Source organism: Pimephales promelas, chromosome 4 (genome assembly GCF_988280905.1).
Source record: "Pimephales promelas chromosome 4, fPimPro1.hap1.1, whole genome shotgun sequence".
NCBI lineage: Eukaryota > Metazoa > Chordata > Actinopteri > Cypriniformes > Leuciscidae > Pimephales > Pimephales promelas.
In genome coordinates this window covers 8809885-8820649 of record NC_142772.1, presented here as the reverse complement: position 1 = coordinate 8820649, position 10765 = coordinate 8809885, and the positions used below count along the sequence as shown (strand labels likewise).

The 10765-nt window shown below is 36.8% G+C and overlaps 1 protein-coding gene across 3 annotated transcripts in view; it reads right to left on the bottom strand.

Annotated features, from left to right (window-relative positions):
• sik2a (salt-inducible kinase 2a) overlaps positions 1-10765 on the bottom strand; it is a 51239-nt gene continuing 40474 nt past the window's right edge. For 2 of the 3 annotated variants that reach the window (XM_039662296.2, XM_089129910.1), the window contains 4 exons: positions 10383-10519; positions 9494-9613; positions 3785-3879; positions 1-2740 (listed from right to left, as the gene is read on the bottom strand). In XM_039662296.2, the coding sequence (XP_039518230.2) occupies positions 2341-2740; positions 3785-3879; positions 9494-9613; positions 10383-10519 (752 nt within the window). In that variant the 3' untranslated portion in view covers positions 1-2340. Of the gene's footprint in view, positions 2741-3784; positions 3880-8042; positions 8110-9493; positions 9614-10382; positions 10520-10765 lie in introns of those variants that run through there. The other variant, XM_039662297.2, reaches the window with a different exon arrangement.

The following is a 10765-nucleotide window of genomic DNA, read 5'->3' as shown; positions in this document are numbered from 1 at the left end:
TCACTCGCACAAATGATTTCAGTCAAGGAGAGTGCGACCTTTATTTCCCCTTGTGCAAGAAACTCAGCATTTTCAACTGAATATAACACAATTCCTATTGTGATTACTTATTAGGAAACATCTTATCACTGAAAACCGACTATAACAAAACATTTCACTCTTCAATGTCAGTAATAATATCAACACTAGTCAAAGACTGACTACAAATTTTAAATAGTCACGATAAGATCTTTTTCCTCCAAAGGCATAAAATGACAACACTCACTACCAACACCCATATTTTGAACATCAGAATTATTTCTCTAGATATTGCTATACTTTTGAATATATTGTAGGACCATGACAACTATCTCATGTAGCTGGTTCCAAAAAACAAATCCACATAGTGGACTTTAAAAAAGAACCTAAATGGAGACTTTGGTTCAAGGTATCTTTTAAAAGAGAGTACTTCGTACTGCATTTCCAAACAGGAAGTTTTACTTGAAGAATTAAATCTAATAACAAGACATTCTTCGAAAGGAACAATAAGAATCGAAAGGCACAACACTTAAGTAAAAAAACAAACAGTTTTGAGTAGTAGTGCACGCTGTGTGAGATCATTGTATGTTGATTCTGATTGGTTAAATCCATGTATCTCAACTTTAACCTTGTTCTTTTCTACTTTTCCAGTCCACTTCGAAGAGTCCAAAGTAGGTAGTGTAATTGTAAAGTCAACATGAAACCAAAATTAACCTTATTTACTTTAACATGTTGTTTGGTTTTACTGTGCGCAACCATCGGTGCATATTATTCCACAGATGATTTAATATTATATCATTGCTCAGCACTTTTGTCTGCTGACATCACCTAGGTCATGCATGCTTATTGGTTAATGTTAACCAGCCGTCAAACAGTTGTTTAGGCAATGTAATACTTACAATAAGTTTGAATATCTTACCATTATTTACTGCTTTGGGTATCATGAAATAAGCGAAAAACAATATTTTGCAGCATTTATTAATCTTGGTTAAAGGTAATTTGTATTGTTAATTCATGTTTGTGAATATAAATAATACACTTTCAACTGCTTTATGTCTAAATTAACATTAACCTAGATTAATAAATGCTGAAAATTATAGTTTGTTCATTTATATGTAATTATCAAATGTTTACAAATTGGATCTTAAATCAAATTGTAAAGTGTTCAAGGCCATTTAAACAGAAAGCGTTTTTGCATTCCACTACTCAACTTCTCCAATGTTTTACTTTGTAAACATGCGTTAGACGCAGGGCTGGAACTATGGTGGGACTGAGTCCAGGCAGTGAATTTTAGGAAGAGATTGAGGGATTCCATGTAGAAGATTTCCACGTAATAGCCGCCAAATCCTATACAAATTTCAACCATTTTATTGTTTTTATCTGCATCTATGGTTTAAAAATATACAATATCTCCCCAACTAGGAGATATAAACTTGCAATTCCGAGAGAAAAGTCAGTATTTTTTCCTCTGAAGTCCAAATTTTGTGAATCAGAGAAAAACTTTATAACTCATTATTATAACTGGGAAAAGAAGTCAAAATTGATTGTGAGCTTATGGTTATATCTAATTATGCTGTTATTTCTCACAAGAAAAGATGTAAACTTGCAATTGTGAAATAAAAAGTCACAATTATCTAAAAAAAAAATTCTTTATATATATATTTGGGTGGAAACAAGCCTCCTTCCATAGAATAGCATCTTAGTAGTACTTAGGTCTTGCTCTATATTTTGTTCTCCATTAATACCTGTTTTACTACCCAGACAACAACATGTGGCCGTGTGGATTCTACGTGTACCAGATGTGGGCCGACACTATGTTGCTGTCTGGGTAAAAAGTTCATCATTTTACTAAGAAATTGTTTCCTGCTGACTTTATTTCTAATAGTTCTTTTTTTATCGTCCTTATATTTACACATTTCCTTGTTAATGATCTATTATTTAAAAATCACACACTACTAATAATGAAAACTTGAGTAGCTACTAATCATTTAAGTATTAAACAAACTACTTATAAAAACACTGAAACTCATAGAACTCTATTATATAGGAAAAGGAATATTGCTTTAATACTGATTTTTTAAACTCTATGGTACCTGCACTACATTTCATATGTGCTTACCGAAAGAAAAAGAAAAAAACGTATCGGGACACTAGCGGATCTCGCAACCATCTTTGAAAATGAAGGTCTGTAAGGGTCTGCCAAAGCATCAAGTACACATCTGTAAGATGTGACCCAAACCATGGCGTTTTGTTCGTCCCTGAGGGAGCTTTTTTCACCACACTTGTGTCTGAGAGCCAGCCTCAGAGTGCTTTATTTCACATTTAGTTTACGAGTACACACCCCTGTGGGGCCTCTACGGTCTCCACCATCTCGCAGTCCAGGAAAGAAGCTCCAGGTGTGTGTTGTGCCGGGGGGCTCTCTGCTTTGCCCGTGGGGAGAGGCGGCTGGCCAGGAATCCATGCGTACAGGGGCTCTGAAGGGAGGGACGGAGTGTAGTTTGTTTGATTGTTTGGTGGCGGAGGCCAGTCTGGAAAGCGGGTTGACTTGGGGCCGTACGCCAGGGACGTTTGGGTCCATGTGAAGGGAGGGCTGGACAGGGGACTGTTCTGGGGGTCTCTGCAGTCCTGGGGAGGGGGGTAACCATCCTCTGCCAGCTGCATCTGGTGGAAGTAGGCCTGTACCTGAGACTGCTTCTGGAGATAGAGCCTCTTCTGCTGCAGTCTGCACATAGGATTACAATTGAAAAGGTGTCATACTTGGAAGTTATAGTGTCGCCCAAATCCGGCCCACATCTGGTACGTGTACCTGGGCCAACACTATGGGCTCTATCTTGCACCCGGCGCAAATGACTTTATACACAAACGCATGTGTCATTCCTATTTTGCACGTGCGCAAAGCTAGATTTTTCCCTCAAAAGACGCACGTCGGTAAACTAGGAAACGAACTTGCGCTCCCTGGGCGGATCGGCGCAAAAAGGAGGCGTGTTTCGGCACAAACATTCCCTGGTGCTTTTTTTACAGTTCCAGAAAACAATTGCGCGTTGTTCATAATGCTATTTTAAGCGCGCATGCTTGGCCATAATGTAGCGGGTGCATAACGCACGTACACTTTGATTCTCTCATCAACACAGATGCAGCAGTTTTTATTGTTGCTAATCATACATTATAACAAGTAAAAATATTAACACGTGAGGGAAATCATTGTGGTTTACATGAAGATGAAAAAACCTAATTACCCATTTTTTAAGGCTAATTGTAGTACTGAAGGATCAGACCTGTTTGCCCAATAGTGGCAAGAAACATTCGTATATAATGTTTAACCGACGCTAATGTGCGAGGGTTTCTCCCATCCCCATACAACGTCACTTCTCTGTCTTTTAACTGCCCTGACGAGATCGTCGGTCTCATCGGCTGTGAACGCTCCTGGCGCGCGCCTGGTAAACCCGCCGTTATAATAACAACCCGTCATGCAACATGCGCACCTGCTCTTAAAGGGTACGTTGGATGGCGCTCTGATTGGTTTATTTCACGTTACGCCCAAACCACACCTATGAATAATGAAGCTACTTCAGACCAAGCCCTTTTAGATTCGCGCCAGGTGCAAGAGGCATTTATCCCGCCGGGAAAATAGCAACAGCGCCGGGACACGCCCACAAAGTTACTTGCGCTTTGCGCTTTGACATTTGCGTTTCAGATCGTTAAAATAGGGCCCTATATGTTACTGTCTGGACAATTTCTGGACATTATGGATGCAGTTGTTCCTCACCTGTGCTCTTGGAGTTGTTGCTCTAAAGTGCGTGGTGAAGCCTCTTTACAAAACATCTGCCCACTTCCAAGACCACTTGCCAACTGACTGGCCCTCTGAAATAACAAAGAACAAAACAAGCCATAATAAAAATCTTTTTAAATATCTTTTTCATTCATGAAACTCTAGATAGTACAGGCTGATGGGTTCTTTACATGCTATCACATGATTTACTACATGGCACAAGCGAATTGGCCTCTGCTGATTCTGCAGCCAGTGAGATTGCTTGCTCAACACTTAAAGGAGTCATGGACTGAGAAATCTAAATTTCTTTGAGCTTTATGCATATAAGAGGTCATCATACTATACAAATATCCAGTAGGTTTCAGAGCTGAAAACGTCCTTGTTAGTCCAAAAAAAGCTTTTTTTGTAGCCAAACTGTGACGAGTTATTTCTGCTATGTAATGATTCATGTAGCTACAGTCAGATGTTCTTTGTCTATGTGTCAGTAAATCAAACCAGTGACTAAACGGTCAACTTCACATTGTTTCTCTTAGTAGGATGAAAATAATCAGTTATATATGGGGGAAATCTATTCTAGGGAGTCTTTTTTTTTTAAGTCGACAATTATTTTAGAACGTATTACTTCCTTGGCAACGTGCCATGCAGCCACACGTGACGCATGTATCGCGTTTCTTTTCTTTTTTTATTCAAAATATTCACAAACGTGTTCACTACGTTATGATATATTCCCATTATCAAATATGTGGAAGTGAATGTGTTGTCTCGTTTATAATGAACATGTTCGTGGATATAGACCATTTCACAAGATGTAAACAACACTGGTCCAGAAGCACTTCCTGTTTCAGTTTTTTAACACTACAAAAAAGCTGGGATAAAATACAACCAACAGAACATTTAAAACTGAATCAAAAAGTTAAACAAACATCTTTAAGATGTTTTCTTTACATGTGAAATAAAGAAAACAGTTACAAACTGAAACAGGAAGTGCTTCTGGACCAGTCTTGTTTACATCTTGTGAAATGGTCTATAACGCGCAATGCGTTTGCATCGAATTACAGAGGATCTGTCAGCTTTACATTAGGTAAATTCATCCATTTTTCCCGAAATACACAAAAGTAAGTGGCCGGTGAACTGGGAGTAGAATAGAGTAAACTTTATTGTTTCTTATAAAATGGTTAGTTCGAATCCTTGATTCTGATTGGTCAAGAGCTGTGCTTAATTCACGATAAAACACGGCTATGACCGCTTCACCCAACGGTTCTATTGATCGTTGCGCAACACTGCGGTTCTATGTTGTTTTTATTTGAGCTTTCATGCATTTTACACATTGGAACGTTGTTGCTGTTCACGCTCGGGGACTATTTTTTCTAGCGGAAGGAAGGCTTTTCGTGATTTTACTTCAAGAAAGTTGCACTAAAACATTGTTTTTTACTTTAATATTGTGTGGCAACCGTTTTATAAAAGCAATAAGGTACTCGAGGCAAGTGCTGTATCGTGAATAAGTAACGGCTGAAGGGGTTGCAGGTTGCCAACAACGCCCTTCAGCCGTTACTTATTCACGATACAGCGCAGCCTCTCGTACCTTATTGCTTACATACACAATGTGTATCTTGTATTAATATAGCACTTTGTCAAATTATAATTGAAATATTTATTATTGCAGCTTCCATAGACATCAGTTTATGAAACTTGAATTTAACAAACAATAAATGTTGTTGTTTTTTTTTTTACTTCATTTAAATATCTAAATTCTAACATAAACGTTATGTGGTTGAAAACATTGAATAGCACAAGCCAAAGAGAAAAACACGGTTGAATTTAGCAGTGATGCACTGAACGTTCGAATCACACCGGTGGGATCATTGGTGTCAAAGGGTTAACGTAAATCCCATTTCATGGGTGGAGGGGGGACAATTTGAAACTGTGGGGGCACAAATCAGATCCCCCTCGTGCAGAAATCGAGTTACAGTGACGAGATCTCTCAACATGTCTGATTGGCTGCAACCTTTCATGCCACAATCTAAATATAATGCTATAATCAACACGTCACAATTAGTTAACATTGACAGCAGTAATAGTAAAAATGTGGTAAAAGTGTTTGAGAGAGTTCCACATGTAATTAGCCTGGGAAAACCCAGACAACTTCCGGCAAATTTAGATTTGCTCTGAAAGTTAGTCTGGCAAAGAGCTCATTCAAGCCCATTTCCAATTCGTCGAAATCGCGGCACCAATCAGAAACGTTGGGGCGAGATTTACGCGATGACGACAGCGCTGGGATTTTGAAGCATATTTTCCCTGGCTACATTACAAAGATGGATGCCGCCGTCGAACATCACTTGTTCAAATCAGCCTCTGTTTTAAGCGATTTGAATGTTTCCTTTTTGTTTAAAAACTGAGCAAAAAACAAAACTTGGAGATGTTTCGCCGCTGGTCGCCGCTCTGCATACGTCATCTCCTTCATCGCTCTGATTGGTTTAGGTCTATCCGCGACGTCTGTTGGTGACACCCCTCCGGAAATGATTTGTCTATGACGCTTTGCCAGACCATAACTCAGTCACAACTGACAATAGTCTGGTTTTAACCAGGCTAACATGTAATACTTATTTCATATTAGGGCCGGGCGATATGGCCAAAAAAAAAAAAAAAAATCATGGTAAATCGATATCAGTCGATATCGATAATTATCACGATATCTGTCAAATCTTTATTTCTTTTAAGTTTAAAGACAGATTTTTGCTCCTTAGTGAAAGTTGTATAAACCAGAGTTTTTTTAATGTAATGACCACATTTTTATTTGGTAAAAAGTAATATTCTGACTGTTTGAGTTGTATTAAAATTAACCATTGGTCATCCAGTATCATGTATTTAGATCATGATAACCACAGATAAAACCAGGTATAACCTATAACTTAGCACCTCACTATCATGGCAACTTTATGGTTTCTGTGGTATTTGTATGAAAAACAGTAGCCTAACAGTTAAATACATCATTAAATACTGTACTTATATTCTATTAGTCATTTAATACATTGTCTACATTAATAATATTATACAATTCAATATGTATATCCCACATTTCATGGTACAGTTAATATTACTAGGCTAACCTTACAGTAAATCCATGGTAGGCTAAATGGATTCAGTATCAATTCAGATTCTGACTGTATCGTGACTGCACGCAATGTTTCTCCATTTTGTCAGCTGTTTCATCTGCCTTTAAACTGGTTTAAACTTGACATTTGTGTTCTTCGCTGAACTCAAGTGTTTCTCACTGGATCTCTTGAGCGAGACGATCAGAGTGCGAGTCTGCGTGAGCTCGTGCTGCGCTGCCGTTTGGACTTTGAGCCGACCGGATAAATGCTCCTTGTGTCGCGCACGGTTCAAATGAGTTTCGTTCCGCTTTTGCCGCATAAACATTATCGACCATTTATCGACCTCTTGATATCGTTTTATCGAAAAAAATTATATCGCGATAATTAACGTCATCATTTTAGCGCCCAGCCCTATTTCATATGCAAAGATGTTAGCCAATCAAAGCTGTTAGCCAGAAGGATAAAATCAGGGTAGGAAAAATGCCATACATTTCTAAACTATGACAATTTTAATTTGTAAAAGTCAAATTAACATTAAAGTGCACCCCAGGAAACATTATAAAACAATAAAGCAAAGCAGTTCATGACCCGGTTCAGTGTTTTCTGTAATTTGCTCCTCTGAAACCCTCCACCTCCCCCAGCTCCACCTGTCTGTCCTGCTATGGGATTTATCTATGTCTATTAATGCAGCAGCAGCATATCTTACATGCTCACAGCAGCATGTCTGTGCAAACTGTTTCAGTAAAATACGATTAATTGGTTGATAGAACGTTCCCGTACTATATACTACGTTGCATAACCGTAATAGATCAAAACCTCACATTTAATGTAATTTTACAGTAAAACACTTAAATTTACAGTTTTTGAAAGTGAAAAAGTGCAAGTCGTTGTATTATTTACAGTGAAAAACTGTAAATTGAAATTCCCAGAATTCCCTGTGTGACACTTCACATTTGATGCATCTTTGTTGAAATGATGATTTCTTCTTAGTTTTCTTCGTTTATTTCTAATTAATAATGTACATTAGGGTTTTATGTTGCATTTAATGCTGTTCAATTAATGTTTATTACATTTTTATTTTTATGTCATGCGTGTTACCATGATGGTGTTTAGTATTTGTGTGAATGACACTGTGCGCCTTCTATATATATATTAGTATTTACCTTCTCAGCTTGTGGAAAAGCTGCTTGTGGTGAGCTTTGATTCATCATGTGACTTTTTCATCACCACCTGTTGGGTGGTTGTCAGTATATTACAAAGGTACAAAACAGATATTAGTACTTCAGTAGGTTGGTAAATTAACATTATATCAGTTACTGAAATACCTTCTCCCCCCTGTAAATTTAAGTTAAACTTGCACAAAATAAAATCTTGCTACCGCATTTTTTACGGTAAATTTCTGGCAACCACAGTTGCCGGGTTTTTTTTACCGTAAATTTAACAATTTTTTTTTTTTACAGTGTACCAAAAATCAAGTTTAGATAAATAACCAGTTAACAGTTTACATGCCAACCAACAGTCCTGCAATTTATTTCCACATTCCACTATATTAGCAGAAATATTATTTTTGTACATTTATCACACTGTGATATCTGAATCAAAGATATGATGCTTATATTTTTTCTGTATCTATTAGTTTATTCAATAATACATAAAAAAACAAAAATTCATGCATACGACTTGAACACACCTATTCTTTAATGAGCATTTTAATTTTGGAATTAAAATTCATAATAAAAAAATCATAATAAAATAATAAAAATTGCTTATTGATATTTGATGTTTGCATGCATGGCCAGTCATGTGGTCTAACCAACATGCAGAATCCAGGGATAAAACAAAGCAGATCATTTGAGATTTTTATGATTTAGGCAAGGTTAGTTCAGGTATTACAGTTTTTCTCAATCGATTTGACTGTGTTGACTGTGATTTCCTGTGTTGTGTGTATTTCTAACTCAGCAGATATTTATTTGGGGCTAATTGAGAACATTCCAAGTGCAACTGAGAATTGTTGTGTTTGGAAAAATGGTGCACAAATGATTGTGATTTTTGTAAAACCAGTATAAAGAGCTGCAATTTGAGTTGTCCTAATGTTTTGGTTGGCTGTATGAACTACTGTGAAAACATAAGAGAATTTGATGCAGTTTTAAAAAAAATGATGCATGTGATTTGTAATTTGCATGAAATGAAGGACAATTTACAACCTGCTGCAAAATTACAACAATTTACAATTAGCTGTTTTGAGAAAAATTACCTGAGTTTGGAGATATGTGTCAAATCGATTGCGAAAAACTGGTGCAACTCCCCACAAACTTAATAAATAATTAAACATGCTCTTAAGTTTGAAAAAATATACTTATTTATATGATTTAGATATGAATGTTCACATAAATGCATTGTGTATGGAAAATATCCTATTATATTTTACTTGATGGTTACACCACATGACATTTTTAGAATAATTAAATATACACTTTTCTTGAAAATGATTTAAAAGTTTTTCAAACCTTTAAGAAATCAACATCATCACAAAGATTAGATTTCTAAAAGCTTGGCTTGTGTGATTTAAACCAATTTTTTTTTCTTTTGTTTATTGTGGACACAATTGACCCACCTGTAGTCGCTGAGCGAGGTACTGCGTCTCCAAACTCTGTCTCCTGGATAGCAAATAAGGGTGCATTTTACCCGTGAATGTCAACGTATCTTTTCCACTTAGACATTGGCGTCCTTCTCCCTGAAATTATTAAAGAATAAGTTTTCATATCAGCATAAATACCATAAAGACTCTTTTCTATATTCTGCCACCTGTTTTATTTCAAGTTCAAAGGCACAATACTTTTGCTTAAAGGAGTGTAGTTCACTTTAAAAAATAAGCTTTTGCTGATAATTTACTCACCCCCATGTCATCCAAGATGTCCATGTCATTCTTTCTTCAGTCGAAAAGAAATTAAGCTTTTTGATGAAAACATTCCAGGATTTTTGAATGGGAACCAAACGGTTCAAGGTCCAAAAGACAGTTTCAGTGCAAACTGTTCAAAGGGCTTTAAATGATTTCAGATGAATAAGGGTCTTATCAAGCGAAACTATCGCTCATTTAAAAAAAAAAAAAAATTTGAAGTTTTATAAGCTCAAATGGTTGCCTTGCTCTGTTCTGTGATGCACGTTCGTGACTCAAAATGAACAAATCTTTTTTCGTGTCATTTGGTTCAATCGATGAATGAAATGAACGAGTTTGAATAAGAGAGTCATGAACGCACATCACACCCTAACAGAGCAAGGCGACCATTTGAGCTTATAAAACTTAAACTTTGTTATTTTTTCTTTTAAATGAGCGAATCATCAAAAACCTTAATTTCTTTTCGACTAAAGAAAGAATGACATGGATATCTTGGATGACATGGGGGTGAGTAAATTATCAGCAAAAGTTTTTTTTTTTAAAGTGAACTACTTTAAAAATGTAAAAGTAGAAAACAAACTGAGACCAGCACAAATTGCTATCTGACCTGGTGACTGAATGGATAGTCCTGTGGACTGACGGTGGGGAGTCCACCATCTCCTAACACTATCTGGGCTTTGTTCAGCTCCAGGAAGCCCTTGGTCCTGGCCAGGTTCTGAAGGTGCTGTCTGAATGCCACTAAACCTGTTGAACCAAAGTTCAATAAATACATCAGATTTCGAGTCAGATGAACTGGTAGAGATATTCCTGTGACTGCTGCAGGGGTGGTTTGACTCATTGACTACTATAATTAGTAAAGAAGTGAATCACTGTGATTATATTCTGCTTTTAAAAGTAGCCATTATTCATAGAAGGTCAGATATCAGTCAGAATGAGGGTTATTTTATCCACTTACAATAAATATTCCAAAACACTGATTATGACGTGCAA